The 24,189-nt window shown below is 39.2% G+C and overlaps 1 protein-coding gene across 1 annotated transcript in view; it reads right to left on the reverse strand.

Moving 5' to 3' along the window:
• The window catches only part of MBNL3 (muscleblind like splicing regulator 3), a 104,958-nt gene that overhangs the window by 38,392 nt on the left and 42,377 nt on the right, over positions 1–24,189 (reverse strand). Inside the window, exon 3 of the mRNA XM_029929903.1 lies at positions 22,844–23,671. Within this exon, the coding sequence (XP_029785763.1) occupies positions 22,844–23,020 (177 nt within the window). The 5' untranslated portion in view covers positions 23,021–23,671. The remainder of the gene's footprint in view (positions 1–22,843; positions 23,672–24,189) is intronic.

Genomic DNA, 24,189 nt, shown 5'->3' on the forward strand with positions numbered 1-24,189 from the left:
TAAGGAAAATAATAAAAATAGCAAATCCAGTGTTGAAATGAATCAACTATGTGGAATCGGGTCACAGGCTATTCATATATTTGATTTCAAATGCATCTGTTCCTAGACAAGGCAATAATAAATCTAAATTTTAAGATGAAAGCCAATATTTTATCAGAAAGAGTTCTAACCTGGGATTTAAATGCCCTGGATTCGACTTACTTTTAGATCATGGCTAAATTATTTTCCAGTTATGGTAATCAGTTTGGCTAGGAATAATTTCTACCCTTGTATACCTCATAGGTACTCTGAGAGAATAAAAGAAGAAAATGAAATTTCATATGCTTTGTAAATAAAATCAGTACAAAGTGTAAAAAAATATTAGTTGTTTTTCCTTATTAGTTCTTTAAAACAGAACTAAAGTTGTTGCTGTGAACTAAGTAGGAGAAATATGACAGGGGCACCTGGGTGGCTCAGTCTGTTGAACACCTAACTCAACTGATTTCAGTTCAGATCATGATCCCAGAGTTGTGGATCGAGCCCCACTTTGAGCTCCACACTGAGCTGTGGAGCCTGTATGAGACTCACTTCCCTCCCTCTCTCTCTCTCTCTCTCTCAAGAAAAAAAAAAGCTTACCAACTCTGCGTTACCATTTCACTTCTCCACAAAAGGTGCGACATTACTGTATGGGTAGTCCTTGAATATGTGAGTCATAGAAATTATCATGTGCCCGAGGCTGGAATGTATACACAATGTTAGAAAGCCAGGAGGCCTGTCTTCTCAGAACTGGACATTGTGAAACACGCTCAGTGCTGCTCCCATGCTCAGTGCTCCATGGCACGGCAGGTGAAAGACCAGAGGAAAAAGAAAAAATTCTGGCTTTAATCTTATCCTTGTAAATAACTGAAACAAGAAAACGTATTGCTCCCTTTTCGACTGGCAATAAGCCAGTGCCTACTTGGGAGACCAGTTTATCTAGTCAACAGAGGTTTCTTACTTTAAGATCTCACAGAATACAAATTCACTAGAATCCTAATGGATAAAGCACTCAAAAGTAATTTCTATTGTATGAAAACTTCGGGGCACTGCACTTTTTGCTTGGTACTTTTTAATTTTTTACATTGCCACAACTGCTGTTATACTTTATTTATAATGTATACTAAAATGATCAAAAGAATTAGGTAAGTCATTTTTTCCTGGTAAGTTAGGAGGATAAAGCAAAATAAATAATTGACTATAAGAGAAGATGTTAAAGTGTGCCTAAGATACTAGCAAGTAATTGATCAATGGGATTTTGAATATTATTTATATAAATTGGTAAATAATAAAATTGAAGCTTGTTATAAAACTGATTATCCATGTTTGAGCTAATTTTTCAGTTTTCTTATTTTACTTTTCAAAAAACCGACCTCTCTGAAGCCAAGATTGACTCACATAAATATGAAACATGTTTGGAGGTGTGATACATATATTTCTATTGTAAAGAACTAGTAAATATGTGATGTGTATTATATAGAGGGACATATAGAGGCCCATATTGAAGGGGAGCAGATTTTGCCACACCAAATTATGCCTCTTTGGCATATTGATAATGATTATTATTATTAATTTTTAGACAAGGGGAGAGAGAGAGAAAGCAGGAGCGGGGGAGAAGGGCAGAGGGGGAGAGTAGTGCGGAGCCTGATGCAAGGCTCGACCCCACAATCCCGGGATCATGATCTGAGCCAAAATCAAGAGTCGGATGCTCAACTGACTGAGCCACCCAGGCGCCCTGGCATATTGATTATTTTAAGCTGCTTGTTTTTAAGAAACAGTAGACACAGGTGAAGCTCTGAAAACTGAGTAGAAGTCGCCCTTTTGTACGGGACACTGACATCTGCACGATCTGTGAGGGTGTCTCGTGGCTGTACCTAGAAGAGGATGACTCAATCTGCAGAGACTTCAATCTGCATAACACTCATACCCTTGCTTATGTGCTTTTCCTGGTCGCCTCCGCCACCACAACATCTGCCTTGGTCGTTAGGTAAATATGGTACCTAAGGTGATGGCTTTGGCCATTTTGGGGAGTTAACTCAGTTTTCCTGGGTCTCTGCCTGTACATTATATGTTCCCCATACTTGCTGCATATAAAACTCATAAAATCCTCCTATGGCAGCTAGCAACACCTACAACAGAGCTTTTGGGGCCTTAAAAAAGTCACTAAGCTCTCCAAAGGATTATAATAAATTATTAAAATAATGTAAAAAATTTTTTTGTCTTATACATTTAGACACTGATGAGAAGGTTCCATACACTCCACAAAAATAGGGCTCTACGGTCGAAGGATTTTGAGCAATGTTTGGGTTACAGTGTGTCTTGTGTGCAGTATGTCCCAGAGCCTTATCTTAGCTCACAAGCATCGTGGTGTTCCTTGAAGGCAGGAATATAATAAGTTTCTCAGAGACACAAAAGCCTTCCAGAGCAGGCGCCATTTTCTTTCCATGGAATCTGAATATAAACAATAACCGAAGTAAGTGCTTGTTGCAAAAATGGAAAGAAAGGAAGGCAGAAGCATCGAGGAACAATGCAGAGTGCTGAGAATTCTCTAAGCCAATGGTTTTCAAACCCAGTGCTCAGAATCACCAGGAGGGCTTTTTAAAATACTGTGAGACCCAGCCCCGGAGTAGATGATACAGCAGGTGAGAGGTGGGACCTGAGAGTTTACATTTAATTCTTTAAAAATTTTATTTATCTATTTATAAATTTATTTAGAGCACAAGTCGGGGAGAGTCAGAAAGAGAGCATCCCAAGCAGGCTCCTCCCTGTTGGCACTGAGCCCAATGAGGGGCTCAAAGTCATGAACTGGGAGATTATAACCTGAGCCAAAGTTGGACGCTCAAATGACCGAGCTGACCAGGCACCTTGAGAATTTACATTTCTAAAATGCTCCCAGGTGAAGCTGGTGCTTTTGGGAAGTTCTGCACCATGGGAACACTGTCTTAGCTAACAATGGAGTTAGCTACTTACTAAGCATTTTCTTATGTTACTGATAATTCACTTTCTAAAAGGTCATATCAAAGGAATTTTGATATCTGAATTCCACATCTCTGACCTGAGTAATGATGTTAACTGTCATATAAAAGGAGGCCAGTCCTGGGATGCCCGGCTGGCTCAGTTGGTAGAGTGTGTGACTCTTGATTTTGGGGTCATGAGTTTGAGCCTCACGTTGGGTGTAAAGATTACTTAAAAATAAATAAAATAAATAAAAAGGCCAGTCCAGGTCATGGAGTAAAAAGACTGGGCTTTTGAAATTGTATGCCATTACTCTTAGAAAACATTCGTTTTCTGTTTACAGAGTAGTGCTCTCAGTTCTAAAGGTAAGAGCTGTGTGTTACTTGTTGCTTGCATTTGCTCTACAAGTCTTTCTAAATGTTTGCTATGTACCCAAATGTAAGTGACAACAAGTCTTCTAGTAAATTCTTCCCAGCTCTCCAAGAAAGAAGTACCTTTACTACTGCAGAAAGGACATTCATTTGGAAGCATTACCCCTTCTCTTCACCACCACCCCCAAGACATCTGGAAAAAGAAAGCCCAAAGGAGGGAAATACGTTTCACATCAAATAAGCAAACAACCCAATGCTGACCATGGGATTTCAGCGTGGATAATGAAAAGCTGAAATATTGATATATTCCCAAACCTCAAAGCAAGCACCGAATACAAAGTTCATCAGCTGTACGTGCAGCTATTCAGTAAAGAAACAGTACATCTCCTACAACACTTTCCCTCCTTTTCACTGGAAGAAAATAAACACCCATCTGTGGAGTTTCAAGTAGTAACTTCCCCTTTTCGCTATGGTGGGTACTCTCTGCAGCACTTAGTTTACTCCTGAGTATCGCTGGAAGCCTAGCTCCAACTAAGGCCTCCAGTTTCCAATACTGGAATGACCACAATGCATGAATGCATCTAAAGGAAAACCAGATAGCTTAATAAGCTGCAAATCATACATTCGGACATAAAATTAGCCCCTTTTCTTGCTCCCTTGTGTCCTCACTACTTGTACAACTACATCCTTCCCCAAACACTTGGAATTAACTTGCAAGAAAGATACATTTCCAACAAGATCGATACAAGCCTAAAGAGTAAGCATGTATAATGTAATGGGGAAGGCAGGATAATAGGAAGGATTATATGAAAAACTTGAAAACTCTAGACTCAGGTTAATTGTTTCAGCTGGGCCCTAAATGTAGCTCCGAGCTTTCTGGCAACCACAGTAAATAGGAAAACGGATTGAACTGCATTGTTCTCATTGCCTGATGAAAGAAAGTACACTGGTTACTAAGCACCTCTCTCCAAGGACTGCTGGGTACTGTGGAAGGCACATAGAAGAGTAGGACATGGAATCTGCCCATGAGGAGTTTACAAATCATATCCCTTCTGGGATTGTAGAGCCATGAGGGGCTCTAGCACTTGACGTAATGGTGGTAGAAATCAAAGAAAAGCCATGGGGTAGAAATCAAAGTGACTGATGTGCACTGGGTAGTGGTGCTGTTGAGAGGGAGGAGCAAGTCTGGTCGGGAGGATGAGACTTCTCTGAGCTGCAGTTAATCACAGCTCTTCAGTTTTGCTTCAAGGAAAGCCAACGAGTTTATCATGGAAAATGTGTGATGAATGGCACAAATAATGCTCTCCGGGGGAGTCTCACTTTCTATATTACCCCTTTTCATTAGTATGTTATTTTATTCATTATACCTTCACTGATTTTGTTTCAAATACAGTATTATTGAGCTGAAGTATTTCAGAATAAAAAGCTTTTCTCAATAGGTGTCTCTGAGTTTCCTTCCTTCCTTCCTTCCTTCTTACGCTCACTCTTCTTGACAATCTCCGATGGGAAGCAACATCATTCTTTTCTTATGCATTTCTCTGGTGGGAGAATAGGAAATTTGGGGGAGAAACAAGTGAAATATGATTAAATATGTTTTTATCACTAATAAGTCAAAGATGGAGTAAATGTCACGTGATGTTTTGTCACTAATACCTCAAAGATGAAGTAATTGTCATGTGCCACAGAGTGAGGTCTTGACAACTGGGGAGAAATGAGTCTTAGTTTTGTTTTAGCCATCAGTTGTCCATTAACATATGCAAGTCACAATTATGGATTTACTGCAAAATATTAATGACACCAGCTGAATGCTGCTGAATCCTTACAATTATTAAAGTTTCCTTCTTTGTTGAAACAGTTTTCTAAAATATTCCAGGCACTTTCCCTGTGCCTGGAAATAGAGTTAGGTGCCCAAACCTGAGTATCCTCATTGCTGACGACTGCACCCACAGCAATCTCTGTTCTGAAAAACAGGTATCACTAGGCAGAAATGGAGAGGAAGATGGAGAAGGTGTAAGAGACTGGGTGACTACACAGACTCCAAGACATATAGCTCATAAGCCTAGGAATTCTTTTTAAAAACACATCTTGAGGGGCACCTGGGTGGCTCAGTCGGTTAAGCCTCTGACTTCGGCTCAGGTCAGATCTCACGTTCATGGGTTCGAGCCCCACATCCGGCTCTGTGCTGACAGCTGGCTCAGAACCTGGAGCCTGCTTCGGATTCTGTGTCTCCCTCTCTCTCTGACCCTCCCCCTCTCATGCTCTGTCTCTCTCTGTATCAAAAATAAGTAAAACATTAAAAAAAATTTTAAAAACACATCTTGAAATCGTTTTCTCATTTCTTACTCTTTTCCCATTTCTTTTCAAAGGAGATTACTTGGACTAAGTTTTAGCTATTGAGGGCTCTAGTTAAGTTTGTGTAAAAATGTCAATGCATGAGCTCTCTATGAGAATTTTTCTTTGCCTTTTTATGCTTAAACTCTGGACTTTTAAAATATCAGTGTACATTCAGAGTAAGTTATTAAGCTTCAAATATATTTTTTATTGGAATAGATAGTCACCTTTTACACAAAACCCTTTTCTGCAAATTATGACCTTATACATGACTCAGAATGACCTTATTAGCACTAATCATGCTTCCAAGAATATTTTGATTTACAAGCTAGCCATCTGGTATAAAATTTTATTTCAAACATTCTAAGGCCAAAAATAATGCTTGAATATTACTAGATTATCACGCTTATTACTTTACAATAATATTTAGCAATGGCCACTCTGCAATTTTTTTAAATCCATATATAGGGTAAAAGCATTGAAATGCAACATTTGGAGAGCATCCAACACCGTTTGGCCAAAGAACATTTCTATAATGCTAAGGGATGAAATTAAATTTGCAAAAATCAGCAATGGGTAAGCCATCAAATCTAGGTTAAAATGCAGTTACATGAAGAAAGTCAGCCCATGGGTATACACAATTTTCATTCATATTTAAGTAAAAACCGAATGGGGGATGGAAGTACAAATGCAGAAGGAGAGGTGCCAGGGAATCTTGCAGGTGCGCCCATGTTTATTCTCCTTTTTCAGAGTGACTCAACAAGCTTGCTAGACACGTGCTATGCACAAAAGACACAGTGGTAAACAAGATGGTATCTAATGTGAAACCAAAAAATGTACAACAGATCTTCATGTAAAATTCAATGAAATCAGGGGCTCCTGGGTGGCTCAGTCAGTTGAGCTTCTGACGCTTGATCTCGGCTCAGGTCATGATCTCATGGTTTGTGAGTTTGAGCCCCACGTGGGGCTCTGCACTAATAGCACAGAGTTCTGCTTGGGATTCTCTCATTCCCTCTCTCTCTCTCTGCTTCTCCCCCCACTTGCACACACTTTCTCCAAATAAATAAATAAGCATTTAAAAAAATTGAACGAAATCAGATATTCAAGTGAACACAATGGCAGTAGGCTGGAGTAGAATGGCACCCCCCACTTAACTAACCCTGTTGACTTCAGCAATCCATCAACTCCATCACTGGCTTTCTCTTCCCGCTGCCACGACTTTGTTCAGATTCTTAACCATTTCATACCTTCAAAACTTTGCTAGCTTTCTAAGATGCTTCCTGCCATCCCCACCTGTATCTTGTGCTCTACCAATTCATCTCACAGAGGCAGATGATGTCACTTCAATACTTAAAAACTGTCAGATTCCTCAGAGCTACAAAATCAAGTTCAAACTACTCACTGACTTTTAAGGCTACTTCTCTGCCAACACAAACTCTAGCTTCAGCCCGGCTGACTTAACACTTAAGTCCCTCTGCACACATCACAGCTTTCCCTCTCTGTCTTTGCTCACGTTATCCCCTCTGCCTGGAATATCTTCCTTTCCTTCTTTCAAAGAATACCTCAAACAGGACCTCTCCCATGACTGCTTTTTTCAACACCACAGCTGCATGTAATCCCAGCCCCTGCCTCTCCTCCTGGACTCTTTTACTGGTTAGTTTGTACCTGGCTTACAGCACGTAACACAAGCGGCTCCATACTAAGAGGTCAGGCAGGGACCACGTCTTCCATAACTGTATTTTGCACAGTACGGAGCCCTGTGCCTAGAAGGAATGGGTTTCAATAAATGCTTGTTGAATGAATCATGTCTTTGGGGAATTGAATGTATGTAGAATTCTTAATGGATTTAACAGGACTTTCAGCATTAAATGACCCTTGACATTTATAAAATCCTTGTGGTAAAACCACAGCCAATAGTTTTACAAATTGAGTGCTATTGCTTGCTCTTGTAGGAAGAGAAACAGAGGTAGTAGGATTCCTATGTCTTGATCAGGCCACACAAGGAGCCCTTGTTTGAGATGTTATTACAAGGCAGCATTCTCTGTTTATGCTACTTGCTGATATCATGCTTTGTTTTGGATATTTCCATATTTACACTCGTAGTTCCCCCAAGAAACTGGCATTTATCAAGACGATTATTTTTTAAGTAGGCTTCACACGTTGTGTGGAGCCCAGTGCAGGGCTTGAACTCTAGGCCCTGAGATCAAGACCTGAGCTGAGATCAAGAGTCAGACACTTAACCAAGTGAGCCACCCAGGCATCCCTATCAATATGACTTCTAAGGCTTCTTTGAAAAAATAAGACAACATCCCAAAATATATACAATGGAGTATTATTCAGCCATGAGAAAGAAGGACATCCTGCCCTTTGCAAAAACATGATGGACCTGGAGTGAAATAAGCCAGACACAGAAAGACAAATACTATATGATCTCATTTATACAAGAAATCTAAAAAATATGGATTCACAGAAACAGAGGATAGAATGGAGGTTACCAGGGGTCGGGGGCTGGGGGTGAGGAGGGATGGGGTCAAAGCATACAAACTTCCAGTTATAAGACACGTAAGTTCTGGGTCTGTAATATATCACATGGTGACTTTAGTAAATGATAAGTGACTTATATACTGGACAGTTGCTAAGACAGTAAATCTTAAATATTTTCACCACAAAAAAGTAATTATGGAAGTAATAGAAGTGTTAAGTAACCTTATTGTGATAATCACTTCACAACATATACTTGTGTCAAATCATCATGTTGTACACCTAAACATATAAATCCTTCCTCCAGTGGGGAACTAGCAAAATAAACAAAGACAAGGTTTCAAAAATTTTCAGTTACTCGTATGTTAAGATTTCCCGCATAGAATGCTTTTCTGGAAAAAGCAAAATAACCAGGAAATTGCAAAAACCCTACAGATCATGTTTCTAGTGAAGCTGCAAAAATTTTAAGTTTGTTTAATGGAGGACGTGATAAGCATAAACATTAACAATAGAGAAACAACTTCTAAGATAGGTATCTGTCAAATGTTTCAAACAAGAACACAGAGTGTTCTTGAAGGCATCAAACATTCTCAAAGTGTTCCTTCAGTGTTACTATCTTTCACAAATAGGAAGAACAAAAATTTTAAGGAAATGTAACAAATGTGGTTGGCCTAATAAAAATGACACCTTTAAAAATGGAATCTCCAACAAGTATTTGGAACGGAGCACAAGCCGATTGATACTACAATGCTTGCCACCTACTCAGTGTACATAGACGCATATAAAAGATGGGTGAAGAGTTTAAAGTTCCAGAGAAAAAACGTTTCTTGTTTGCATTTCTGTGAGCTAAAGACAGAATTTAGATCCTTACTACTATATAGTTAGCTGGCAAATCATGGCTGACACATAGGATAGGTCTTAATTTAGGAAATGTGTCATATTTAACACATATTTAACAGTTGTATCGCTGTGGACTCTACATTTTTAAACTTTTTAAAAAAAGGTTTATTTATTTTTGAGAGAGACAGAGAGAGGGTATGAGTGGTGGAGGGGCAGAGAGCAACGGAGAGACAGAGAATCCAAAGCAGGTTCTGCACAGTAGTGCAGAGCTCAATCATGACCTGAGCTGAAACCAAGAGCCGGACGCTTAGCTTACTGAGCTGCTCACCGGCCCCCACATTTTCAAACTTATGGGTGGCTATCACAGTGTGAACATGAGTAGGAACAAAAGGCAAATTTCTTCTCTACCAATTTCTGGTGGGTAAATAAAAATCTGAGTTTCAACAAAAAAACGTGTGCCCACTTATGACAGAAAAACATCCAATTTACAGCAAACATTTAAATGCCTATGACCAAGTTATACCAGCAAAAATTGATGGATTCTCGAGCCATATCTACCATACGTAAATAAGTCACAGATTAAACTAAGCAAGTTATAAAAACTCATCACGAACAAGATACTGAAAAAAAATTTATTCTGGAGATAAGATAGCTGAGTCCAACTAGTGGAGATGATTTAAAGAATAAAAGGTTGAAGAACAAATGGAGTCATTTACTGACTTTTAAGAAAACAATATCAAGAAAAACAGGAAAATGAGCTAATTAAACATCTAATTACATCTAGCAGTGAAACTTGACCCTGTGGTGAGAACTGAATGCACAGAAATAAAAGCATTGAAAACCCAAGCAGGAGGGCAAACCTTGATTCTACAGCAGCAACTACAAAGAACATCAATTTAAGAAACTGAAGACTGATTACGGAGAGGAGAAAATAACAGAAGAAAATGAAAAGATTATTTAGAGATAATGAGGAAAGAACAGACAGCTAAGATTCCTCTGGAATACATAAATCTACAGGTCAATAATAAAGCAGCAAACTGAGACAGAGGAAAAGAGGGTAAGCTGAGGGACATGACAAGCAGAAAGCTAATCTGAAAGGGCAAAAAGAGCAGGAAGTAAATGATGTTCTACGAATAAAGTCAGGTTCCTTAAAAAACTAATTGCTATTTCCAGATGCACAGAAGTACCTGGTATCCACATTTCACAAAAATTTACAATAGACAAAAAGACAATACCTATAATGACTTCACACAGCTCCATGACATAAAGAGATTTAATGATCAGGTAGGATTGGATATATTTTTCTCTAACATGTCAGAGTTTCTTCCAAACAGAAGAGTTGACATATAATACATAGCTTCAAACTTCTGATGTTCAGCACTCTCATACTAATCAGGGTTCCCATGTTCACTTCAGCAATCCCTCATTGCTGAAGGGAAGGGGTTGGTCTTAATGGCATCAAACTGGTTGAAAAATACGACAGTGGCCATCTTGTAAGTTCTTTCTTACCTGGTAGTCAATGGCAACCTTGGATTTGAGGTGGAGACAGAAATGATTTTGAGCTATGCTCCCATAAAACGCTATTTTAAATGAGTTGGGTTAGATTCCAAGTGATTTCTACAACCAATATCTGACACATTATAAGGCCGAACTACTACTACAATATTTTCAGCTGCACTTGACAGGTACCTCCCTAGCTAACTATTGTACTAATGAGTATATAACAGAACCAGAGAGGAGAGTTTCATGCAAGATGTACATGATCCACAGCCAGTTATAATCCTCAACTCTAGCTAACTAGCTTAGCAAAGCAGGGTTTGGCTAGAAAGATAGACAAGGGAGTTGATACAGCTTGGCTCTCTGACTCTCAGCCATAAAATAAAGCAAGTAAATAAACTAAATGAATCACTGTTAGATAGCTTTGTCTACAAATTAAAACCACCCAGCCTCTCTTCCTCTTCTCAAAATGTATAGCCCCAATGACTGTCAAAGACCTATATATGAACTTTAAAGTCTTCATCTAAATGCAATGTCCTAAAACAAGAAATGAGGGAAGGACTAGGGAAGGCAAAGTTGGCTTCCCCCGCCCTTTTGAAGTACAAAAAATGGGAAGGGGAACCACAGGACTTCGCAGAGAGTGCCCCCCCCAAGTATCACGTGACACAGTTTGACTGAGTTAAGGGCAGGATGATTTTGGTTTAGTAAAATAATAATCCAATTGGTGTTTTCTCCATTTGCTTCTTCTCTACGGGGAAAAAACCTGAAATGATTAGAAGAATGAACGCTGGAGTCTTCAGGCTCTCTGGTAACTCTGTATGTGACCTTGGGCAATCTACTCTTCCTCACTCTGTCTCTCATTTCCCTATTTGTAAATGTTAACAGTTTGAACTCAGTGGTCTTCCTTGTACAGCTGAAATTCTTGATTTTTCTAGGTTTGTGAAGTGCTACCATGGGAATGAAGGCTTTCTTAACGGTTTAACTATCTGACTCATCGAACTAGTTGGGGTCAGTCCCAGGATCAGCCATTGCACGAATTTTAGTGTTTTCTCATTACCATACTCAAAGTTGAAGAAAGAAAAAGAAAGCAAAATGAAAAGAAACAATATCCCACTGAATTTCTGAGCATCAGAAGACAGGAGATGCTTGCGTAAGTACAAAAAGCTAACTTTTAGAAACATTTTATTTTGAAGTAACTTCAGACTTACAGAAAAATTGCAAAAATAGTACGGAGTCTGCACATACCCTTCCCTCAGATTCCAGTCATGTCAACAACTTACATACCATACATGGCAGCGTTATCAAAACCAGGAGAAATTAACTCCAGTACAATATTAACTAAACTAGGGACTTAATTTGATTTTTACCAGTTTTCCCCCAAATGTCCTTTCTTTGTTCTAGGATGTGATCCATGATCTCACATTGCATTAACTTGTCCGTGTCTCCTTAGCCTCCTCCATTCTGTAGCAGTTCGTCAGTCTTTCATGACCTTGACACTTTGGCTCCTATGTCCCCTTGTCATGCTCCACTCTTTTTTGAGCACTTACTTTCTGACACCACAAGACATTACAGGCTCATCTTTAATTTTCCCTGCTTTTGTCCAGCATTAGTTATAACTCCAAGGAGCTCTGTGATCCCTTTATTGAAGAATGGTACTAGAAACCAAGATCTAAGGCCTAGGTGTGCTTATTATTATTGGGGTGTCCTTGCTTGTAGGTCTTCCTTAGACATAGCTGGGAGACAGAAGCACGTACAGTAACCCATGCATGCACTAACCTCCATGTCTATTTCTGTATCTCACTGTGTACATATGAAATTGAACATACCAATGTCTCCACTCTGATCCACACCACAGGATTCATTCTAGCCTTCCTCTTTTCCTTATTTTTAACTCTTTTCTCTGATGGCGAGGAACCTGGCTATCTTTATCTATTGTCTATCCACCTATTTGTTCAATGTCAGCATCTATATAAAGTATGTACATATGCCTGGGAGTAACAGATTTACTAACTAGAGTCCAGTACGGGTGTGCAATTACGTTTATCTTTAATATAAATGTGATATAAATAAATATATGTTTGTAACATAAATATAGCACCTCCAGGTGTTTTTTTATTAATGTCAGCATATCTTTCCCTATCTTTTAAAATTATAACTAAAAAAGCAAGGATAAGAACAGTTTGCCACTATTTGTGTAAAAAAGTAGAATAGGTATGTGTATATTTACATGTATATTCATAAAACATTTATGGGAGAATAAACACTAAATACATTAATTGGGAGGTCAACAGGTTAGCTGCAGACAAAAAGGAGAGATGTAAACTTCACTGCATACCCTTTATTTTTTACACTGCATACCTTTTATACTTAGTTTTTTTTTTTTTTTTTGGTTTTCTGAGATATTCATATACCATAAAGTTCACTCTTTCAAAGGGTACACATCAGAGGGGCACCTGGGTGGCTCAGTCAGTTAAGCGTCCGACTTCGGCTCAGGTCACGATTTCACAGTCCATGAATTTGAGCCCTGCATCAGGCTGTGTGCTGACAGCTCAGAGCCTGGATCTGACTTCAGATTCTGTGTCTCCCTCTCTCTCTGCCCCTCCCCTGCTTGTACTCTGTCTCTCTCAAAAATAAGATAAAAACATAAAAAAATAAAGTGTACAAATCAGTGGTTTTTAGTGTATTCATGAAGTTGTGCAACCATTACCACTGTCTAATTCCAGAACATTTTTATCATCCCCAAAAGAAAACCCGTATCCAATAGTGGTCACAAGCCCGTGCTCGTTCAACAAGTGCCTCTGGCAACCCCTCATCTGCTTTCTGTCTATGGATTTGCTGACTCTGGATACTTCATGTAAATGGAATCATACAATACGTAGTCTTTCTGATTTGGCTTTTTTCACTTAGTGTAATGTTTCCAAGGTTGAGCCATGTTGGGCATATATTAATATTTCATTCCTTTTTATAACTAAATAATATTATACTGCATGTATAAAACATATTTTATCTATTCAATTGGTGTGATGATATATATATCACATATATGATGATATATGTGACCTACATATTTAATAACAATGGAATATTATATTTTTTGAATTATTAAAATATATTACCCATTAAAAATCACAGTTTTAAAAATAAAAAGGGAAACAACATACTCATGAAATTTTTCTAAAAAATAAAAGGTAAAGAAAATCATCAAGTAAATAATGTATGGAAAAAACTAATGTATGGAAGAGCTTTGCTTGGTGACTTGCCAGAGGACTTACAAGACTCAATGGCCAAGATTTATTACAGCAAAAAATACAGGGCAAAAGCAGCAGGAAAAAGATACACACCAGCAGAGTCAGCGACGCCGAGCATAGGCTTCCAGTGTCCTACCTCATCTGAGACAAGGGACACGCTGAGTCTTTACCATGATACACACATCACCAGTTAGTCTCCTCACGCCCCTATTACCTCTCTGACCTCATCTCCCACCGCTGTCCCCCTTCATCCCTCTGCTCCAGCCACCCTGGTGACCTCAAGGTTCATCAAACACACCAGGCTCAGTTCTGCTTCAGGGCCTTTGCTGTTACTGTTCTCTTTGCCTGGAATGAAATCCTCATGCTCATTCACTCCCCTCCTTCACACCTGTCACATATCACCACATTAGGTTGTGTGGACTTCCTGACTACTTAATCCAAAACAGCAGCTCCGGCCATTCTCTGTGTCCTCTCCCTGCCTCCTTTTTCTTCACGTCGGACAGTATGTCATTCACCTGAATATAGACTTCCTTTCCATTTGCCCCTCCCCAATAGACTGTCTATTTCAAGGGGGCAGGGACAGTTTCTAGTTCACTGGTAGATTCCAGTGCCTAGCACAATGTGTGGCACCCGACTGGTGCTCTATAAGTACCTATCCAGTGAATAGATGACTAAATTGCATCTATCAATCTATTCCTCTATCTACCTATCTATCTATCTGACACTGAGTGGAAGGGAAGAAGGAATGTATTTGAAGTGCAAGAGATTCCTTAGTCTTAGTTTCTTAGACTATAGAGAAAATGCTCAATAAAATATTCAACTTTTTTCTCGGGATTCAAGTATGCAAATACTATATTTAATCTCGTAAAACATCTTTTATAAAGATTTTAGTTTCCCCTTGGAACTTAATGCTGTCTAGAAGGTTCCTTCTTTTCTCTTTTATTCCCTTTTCTTTTTCTTTCTTCCTTCCTTCCTTCCTTTCCTTTCCTTTCCTTCCTTCTTTCCTTCCTTCCTTCCTTCCTTCCTTCCTTCCTTCCTTCCTTCCTTCCTTCCTTCCTTCCTTCTTCCTTCCTTCCTTCCTTCCTTCCTTCCTTCCTTCCTTCCTTCCTTTCCTTTCCTTTCCTTTCTTGCTTTCTTGCTTTCTTGCTTTCTTTCCTTTTCCTTCTCTCTCTCTTAATTAGAAGTAATACTTTTGTAAAATACAATGTAAAGGGTTGCCTGGGTGGCTGAGTTGGTAAAGTGATCATGATCTTGTGATTCCTGAGCTCGAGCCCCGACTGGGGCTCTTGCTGACAGCTCTGAGCTTGGAGCTGCTTCTGATTCTGTGTCTCCCTCTCTCTCTACCCCTGCTCCACTTGTGTGGGTGTGCAAGCACAGTCTCTCTCTCTCAAAAATAAACATTAAAAAAAAAGAAAGAGAAAACATAAATAATGCAGAAAGCACTAAAATACAAAGCGAGAGTCCTCTGGACTGCAGATTGGGGAGAGGGCAGCCGGGGGTGCACTGTGACGGGGCGGCTGGAACTGGTGGCTATATCACAGCAGCTCTGTCAGTAGGGCTTACCAAAATGTCCCCACGCATAAATTGGCCACATTGGGCTGCCTTGCTTGACTGTTTATATCCTTTGCCTATTTTTCTAGGAAAATACCTTTAAGTGTTTGTATTTATTTAATTTGTAAATCTTGTATATTAGAGACCTTTTTGTCTGTCAAATTAGTTACACTCCCCCCCAAATTATTGCTTATCTTCTAACTTCTTGGTGTTTTCTGTCATTCAGCTGTGATTTTTATTGTGTGGTCAGTTCCAATAATTCTTTGCTTTGATGTCTCTGCCTCTGATAGAAGGTCTCCCCCACCCCCAGGATTATCAAAGTGTTCACCTACACCTACTTCTAGTTCTGTCATGGCTGCACCTCATTTTTCATGTTTAAATTGCCAGGGCACCTAGAATTTACTTGGTGAACATAGACGTTTCTTGAGTGCTTATGATGAGCCAGGCTCTGTTCCAAGTGCCTTATGTGGATCGTCTCATTTGATTGCTCAGTAACTCCAGAGGTAGGTGCTGGTACGTTCTTTGTTTTCACAGCTGAGGAAACTTAGGGGCAGGAAAGGGGGGTTCTTATTCAGGGCCACACAGCTGGCAGAACCTGGTCCATCCAGTGGTAAAGCCCACACAGGGTTGTGGTGAGGATTGGAGTCAGCAAGGGGCATGTTTTTGGGATACAGGAGGCATTCAATAGAAGATAAAATTAATTATTATTATGATGGCATATTTCTCATAAGCATAATTTCTGCTAGCTGCATATTATTTGAAAAATGTTATCTTCTACATTAACTATGTTTCTAAAATATTATTTTTTCACAATTGTGAAAAGCCTTTGGAATTCCATGGAATGGCTGAAGCCTTTTTTTCTTTTTAAAGAAACAGATGTCATTGAAAGAAATGTTGAAAGGACATACATATTGAAGAGATTCATCAGGTAACAGAGTAATAGATTTGTTTCTAAAAGTTTTTGCTTCTGGAGTGCCTAGGTGGCTTGGTGGGTTAAGCGTCCTACTCTTGATTTTGGCTCAGGTCATGATCTCACAGTTCACGAGATTGAGTCCTGCTTTGGGCTCTGCGCTGACACTCCTGAGCCTGCTTCGGATTCTCTCTCTCCTCTCTCTGACCCTCCCCCCACTCATGTGCACTCTCCCTCTCTAGAATAAGTCTTTGTTTCTATATTAAAGTTTTCTAGAAATGATGTTATTATTTTCTGGCCAGAAAAGTCACCCCAATAAAGTGGTATATATTTTTTAAAGCCTCTTAATGAGAAATCAGGCAGTATCCAGATTTTTGTTTTGTTTTGTTTTTTGGTCCCCTGGGAAAAACATGAGGTTGGCCGGAGGGCATAAAGAGAGGTTGCTTCTCTAGGATGGCTGGGGAGAGTGTGAGGGAGTGAGGTCTGTAAGAATGTGGCGGGTAAGGCAGAGTTTATGAGACATATATACAGTCATATAAAAGACGGAAAGACTGTAAGGAAACACTTAGAAATGTTAACAATGATATCGGTGTAGTAAGGTTGATGTTTACATTTCCCTTACCTTTCATTACATTTTATTTATATTACCTTCTTGTGTATGATTTTTAAGATTTCTTTTGCATTTTTATTCCCCTTCATAAAGGTGGATAACTTTCAAAATTGGGGGAAATATTACTCATCAGAACACCTGTTTCCCAATGCAAGAGGATCATAAGTCAGAGGTGGCCAGGGGTACCGACTTCAGCACAAGGGTCACCCTTATTAGCACATGACAGGGACATACACATCACAAAACTTCTTGGGCCTCTCATTCTCCAGTGCTCTGTCATTCTGGTGGTCCAAGACTGCTTCTTTTTCAGTCCTGCCCTCGGTCTATTTTCCCATCTGTCCCCTTCTTAATTGACCATAAGTATAGAAATGCATCACCCGTCACTTCTAAGATGGACACTCAGTCATACTAACAGCTTAGATATTAGCATGTCCCTTATAATCAACAGCATGTGGTAGGAGATGACAAATAAACGAAGAAGATATTTGTCAATTTCACAAACAGAAAACTGATCACCTTACGGCAGAGAAACCCAGCAGACATCACATCAAGTGATGGAAGTTAACATAATGAGTGATGAGATACATCAACATCATGAGCTCTTGGATATGCTCACATCTTCCTTGTGGTTTTCTTACCAAAAATACATGAGCTTAATCAAATCATGAGAAAGCATTTGACAAACCCAAATTGAGAGGCATTCTACAAAATAACTGACCGGTACTTATCCAAAGTGTCAAGGTCATGAAAGATAAGGACAGACTGAGGAACTACCACAGATTGGAAGAGACTAAGGAGAACAGAGAAAGGACACTGGGGATAAACTGATGAAATTCGAATAAGGTCTTTAGTTAATAATATTGCACCAGCGTTAATTTCCTGGTTTTGATAACTGAGCTCTGTAAGGTATGTAAGTTGGTGACATCACCAGAAGCTGGGTGAAGGGTACGCAGGAACTCCTTGTACTATTTTTGTAACATTTCTCTAAGCCTGAAATTATTTCAAAAGAAAAAATTTAAAAAGTTAGGCTAAGCTATCAATATGTACTTGTTTAGGTACTAATTATAATTCCATTTTTCTTTTAATAGAAGTGTTTGAAATGTTCAAAATAGCATTGACTTCTATCAGCCAAAGTTACTGCCTTTCAAGGTCAGTATAACAGAAGGTAGAGATCCTCAAATACAATGTTATTTTCCTTGAGTCTCAGGTGCTATCTATGTATCTTCAGAGTGCAATCAGACCTCTCTGATCCACCATTCTAAGTCTTGCATAATCCAGTGACCTTTGGGATTATGCTGCCAGGAGTCTTCTGCTCCCAGTAAGCTTTCCCTTAGCAAACAGGGATGAGGTCAATATTCAGTCAAATTTTCAACTAGTGAAAACTGCTTTAACTAGTGATAGTGGTACAGAATATGCAGGTACCTCAGGACCATCTGACCTACAAGGATGGACTCACATCCACGTGCCCACACAACAGATTTTGCTTGTCAAAACAGGATTATGCTTCTGATCATATGTGATGTTTGAAGATATAGTGTGTGGCTATTTTATATGTGTTCTGCATCCAGTTCCCATATTCTGGGAACATAGATGGGTTGACATGACTGTCATCTGACTCTGCTTGCTACTAAGCCTTTTGCCATGAAATTTTTGTTACAAAACTACTCAAACAAGGGGAGCAGGGTAGGCAGATGTAATGGGTATTGATCTGCCAGAATGAAATAACAACAGCATTTGTATCCTTCCTGGATAACGGGTGGCCAATGTCAATGTATGGAGGGGAGAGTTCAAGGCATCATGACGTTGTTGAAGCAGAATACATGAAGATAACAGTCTTGGCTATGGAAATAATCATAAAGATTCTAGTGTAGTATTTTTAGTTATGATCTTGCATTAAATGTAAGGGACATTCACTGAAAGAATCAACCTAGATCAATGGCAACCTGTCATATCAAGAAATTGGCACAGAGTGGGTTAAGCAACACTTTGGAGAGATTTTGAAATAAATTGTGCCAAGCAGAGTAGGCAATTGGGTCTAAAACAGCTGCGTATCAACATGACATGAGACTCTTTTATGTAGCTGGAAATTAATCTATGGGCTGCACCGTCTACATCTCTATCTGAAGATTGTACAACCTTTATCAATGAACACTCAACATTCATGGAGTGATGGGCCCAGCACTTCAGCACGGTGCACAATTAGCCATCAAGCTTGCCCTCCTTATTTTTACGGCATTTCCTCATTATCAGGTGAGTATAGAGCATTGTGTCTACTGTGCTCGTTATGAAGGTAAAGAACCATCATCATCTGGTAAAGTACCTAGTGCTAATGGAATCCTTACAAAAACAAAACACAGGAAACCAAAAGCAGCAGCCCAAAACTCCTCAAATGATTGCTTCAATTATTTAACTGCTCATGGAAATAGAAACAGTGCACAGATGCATTTCAAAGGTGTTTCAATTATACAAACTCAAGGACGGTAGCAAATGTTGCAATAAACACTGATGTATGTTATTTATATAATATATATATGATAGGCATACAATCCACATAGGTCAATTACCCTCAACTGGGTATAGTGGTCATGCATATCACACATAAGGAATAATATAAAAGCAGAGAACTACAAAGCTTTTTTGCAGACATGGGACTGTGACAAATGTGCCATCTAAGCGGCAAATTAACTAATTGTTTGAAAGGCTTTGTGTATTTGAAATATTAAAGTTTTCATCAAAATTTGAAAATGTGAGGATTATGTAAATCGTCTTCACCTGTGTGATTGGTCGTGTAGCTAATAACATAATGCAAAAATTGCTTTAAAAACACTGGATGCAGTGAGTAGACAGTGTATTTAAATAATTAAGTGGCTTATTACCATTCATTGCTCATTATCTATGTGGTCTCTGAATAAAACATTTTCCAAGATATAAAGCAGTAGTGCAGTATGTGTTTTGTTAACAATTGCTTTGCTTATCACGCTTCTTCAAAATGTTTCCTTTATAGCACTCTTTAAGTGGGCCAACTGACCTGATGTATACCAGTGATCAGAAGGATCACATATCTCCTTCCACCACACCTCTGGAAAGACAGAATTTGCAAAGCCTGCAAGGAACTCTCCCTCAATGAGTAAACTAAAGAAGAAAACAAAACAAAACAAAACAAAAACGGTGATACTCAGCTCGAAGAACTAAGAAGACACTTGTGGGAACTAGATTAGAGCAGGGCCATTTGGAACATGAGTTTACAGTTTTCAACAACAAGCCCTAACTCAAGAGAACTGCTTTGAAGAACTCCTAAAACAAGCATCTTAGTGAATTGCAAGAAAATAATCTTTCATTTAATTCACTCTTAGAGCGATACGTAAAATTCTCATTTCTGTAACGTCATGGAATTTCCCTAGTAATCCTGGAAGTTGGGCAGAGATGAAGTAGCTTAAGCCTTATCAGAATGAGTAGCTGAGGTCAGCCACGGCAGTGAGGCGGGGACCATACCCCAGATATCATGAAAGAAAATATGCGTGCCGCCTAGTCCGTGCCAGACGCTCTAGAAGGCTGGATGAAAGATAGCTCCTTCCCCCGCCAAAACCAGCTCCATGCTCTTTTTTGCTTCAAGGTATTGTCTGGTAACGCAGCAGGAGATTTAAATACTACATGAAATAATTATAGATGAAACTTGAATGATACTGAGGTATAAAGAGAATAATCTCTTTAATCATAATATGTACTGCAAATACAACCAATTCAGACATTTTCAATGGTAAAAAAAATCACTGTTTTTTTTTAAAAATAAGTTTTCAGGGGTACCTGGGTGGCTCAGTCAGTTGAGCATCTCCCTCTTGATCTTGGCTCAGGTCATGATGTCACGCTGCCAGCCCCATGTCGGGCTCCACACTGACAGCGTGGCATCTGCTTGGGATTCTCTCTCTCTTCCTGTCTCTCTGCCCCTCACCTCCTCCCTCCCTCTCTCTCAAAACAAATAAACATCAAATAAAATAACAAGGTTCCATACTTGAACTGGGAGGGTCTGCAACAAAAACTAGTGACTAGAAAACACATTAAAGCAACACATTATGTAGGATGTCACTTGATAAAATGCTTTCTGAAGAAATGATCACATAAAGGAATATGTCTCTGTTATCTGATGGAGCCACAAACAAACAAAAATGTTAATGAGGTAAAACTGGTAGTGATGAGGCTAAAACAATACCAAGAAATTGAAAACATTCTTATTAAGCTTAATTCATTTTGACGTATTTTGACCAAAAAATCTCAAAGGCTTCGTAGCGAATCTTATTCATTTAACCCACGAATCTATTACCATTTTTGCTTCTAGCTTTAATGTATGCATTTTCATCCTTTTTTTTTGTTTGTTTGTTTTTTGAAAGTTTTTTTTATGTTTTATTTAATTTTGAGAGTGAGAGACACAGCATGAGCAGGAGAGAGAGACACACACAGAATCTGAAGACAGGCTCCAGGCTCCGAGCTAGCTGTCGGCACAGAGCCCGACGTGGGGCTCGAACCCACGAACCATGAGATCATGACCTGAGCTGAAGCTGGACATTTAACTGACTGAGCCACCCAGGTGCCCCTGCATCTTTATCCTTAAAGATAACTATGAATAAAACATGATGCATTCTCTTGTTCCATAATCATATATGTTCTATTCTACATAAAATCTCATTGGCCCTCATATTTTGCTAATACTCTAGTATATAATGTTCAGATTCGATGACCTTGGCAATAGGACATTCCTAATAAAATGTCACAGTTCAGGACGAAAATTAAGTGAACATAGTTTGATAACAATGCTTAAGTTAAAGGTTCAAAATATACCTAAGAAACTTTAAAGTGCTGGGAGGGTGCCTGGCCAGCTCAGTGGTAGAGCATGTAACTCTTGGTCTCGTGGTTGTGAGTTCAAGGCTCACACTGGGCCTAGAGCTTACTCAAAAGGAGAATAAAAATATGAAATAAAACTACCAGTTATTCGGGGCACCTGATTGGCTCAATAGGAAGATCTCTGGGTAGTGAGTTCAAGCCCAATGTTAGGTATAGGTATTACTAAAATAAATTTTAAATTTTCCTTATTTTATTTTATTTTATTTTATTTTATTTTATTTTATTTTATTTTATTTTTTGACAGACAAGGATACACAGAGCTCAAGGGGAGGAAGGGCAGAGAGAGAGAGTGTGACACAGAATCTGAAACAGGCTCCAGGCTCCGAGCTGTTATCACAGAGCCTGACATGGGACTTGAACTCACAAACTGCGAGATCATGACCTGAGCTGACATCTGACGGCTTACTGACTGAGCCACCCAGGCACCCCATGATTACTAAAATAAATTTTAAAAGGCATTTTCCGGGGCACCTGGGAGGCTCAGTGGGTTAAGCGTCCGACTTCGGCTCAGGTCGTGATCTCATGGTTGTGGGTTCGAGCCCCACATCAGGCTCTGTGCTGAATGCTTACTCAGAGCCTGGAGCCTGCTTCAGATTCTGTGTCTCCTTCTCTCTGCCCCTCCTTGCTCACACTGTTTCACTCTATCTCTCAAAAAATAAATAAAAATGTAAAAAAAAAAGACATTTTCCTCCTGGATGGCGAGATGTTTACCTCATACTCTTTCAGTCTGACTTTACTTGTCCTCTGAAAGCTGAATGGCCCTGCCAAGTATATTTGGTAACATAGGTAGTAAGCTATAATTCAGTAAAGGGCTTCTTTAGGCTCTATGAGAATTATGATCACTGTATTCAAAATTTAAACCACATACAAAGAAATAAAAGTATGGAAATGCTGCAATTTCTCACTCCTATAAAAATTCTTTAATTTTTTTTCTTCAACTCTATCTTGATCAGTGCGCTTTGATAAGATGAGCTGTAATCTGGCTTAGTTCCACAAACCCAAAGTCCACATCCTGTCTTAAAAAACAAACAAAACTTACCACTTCCATGCTATTATTAACTTTACTAATTTCAAAACACATCACACAGACATTGACACATTTAAATTAAGTGTTAATGTGCATGTAGAGGAGACTCACCTTTAAAGAATCAAAACACGCCACCACACGACCATTTTCCACATGGCAAACTCCTGGCGGATGGGCAAACTTGCAGTCTGCATCAGCTCGAGAACAGGTTCCTCTCTGAAATTCTCGGCAGACTTCTAAAGTCAGCCACTTGGTGTCACGGACCAGGGTGACATTGACAGCCGTCATATTGAAAGCAATGTTAAAATCACGGGCACCCTGTCTCGGACAGTTTTACTGCTGTTAAAAGGTAAAAAATGATTTCAAGCTAAATGCGAAGAGAGAACAGGCTACTTTGGTGAAATGATTTTTTGTTAGAACTTAGGTTTTCATTTAAGCCAAATTTTGGTCTAGTCAAACAAAAAGCCGATCACAAAATAAAACTCCTAAGAAGGCAACCAGAAAGGTGAAGATATTGACTGTTTAATTTGTTTCTCTGCCTAAGTTCCTTCAAATAACTGGCAGAATTTCAAAAGAATTCTGTGCTCCTTGGTTGATGTTTTTAATTATTTGTGCAAAAAGTATATGCTGCTGGCTGCCCTTAATTTGTGGAATGGTTTCAGATCAAGGGAAGAAAACCTTTTCTTTCTATTTCTTGGATTTAATGGTTAAGATTGGTAAGGATGTTAGGACTGTAAAAAAAAATTGCTGCAAAATCAGGAGGAGGGAAAATGATTGTGAAAATGGAGAATCAAAGGGAAAAAAGAATGGGCACGTTGCTGAGCGTGAACTACAAGCACACCAGGTTGGGAGAGGGACAGGTAGGGAGGGGGGTTATAAAGAGACAGCTCTAGAGTGGAATCCAAGCAGGAGTTTTCAGAAAAGGCACTTTTCAGAAACCTGCAAGAAAACAAAAATAAAATTAGCTAATATAACACTTCTGTTTTGAACCATAAATTTGGAAAAGAAGTATCATAGCCTATTTAAAACAAGAAGCATGTAGGAATGCCTGAGTGGCTCAGCTGGGTTAAGCGTCTGACTTTGGCTCAGGTCATGAACTCACAGTTCGTGGGTTCAAGTCCCGCATTGGGGTCTGTGCTGGCAGCTCAGAGCCTGGAGCCTGCTTCGGATTCTGTATCTCCCTCTCTCTCTCTCTGCCCCTCTACCACTCTCTCTCTTCCTCTCTCTCTCTCAAAAATAAACATTTAAAAAAACAGGAAGCATCTAGATAGTGCCAGTGCAACATAGGACAGTTGGCTACTGTCAATAAATAGAGCATTTTCCAGTGTAGAGTAAAAGGAGGCCGTCACATTGATTTGGTGTTGAAATACAAGACTGGGCAAAAGCGCAATTAAAAAGGAAAAATGATGGTTTCATTTTGATTTGTTTGGGGGTTCACCGCACAGAAAACACCAGAG

Source organism: Suricata suricatta, chromosome X (assembly GCF_006229205.1).
Source record: "Suricata suricatta isolate VVHF042 chromosome X, meerkat_22Aug2017_6uvM2_HiC, whole genome shotgun sequence".
NCBI classification, from domain to species: domain Eukaryota; kingdom Metazoa; phylum Chordata; class Mammalia; order Carnivora; family Herpestidae; genus Suricata; species Suricata suricatta.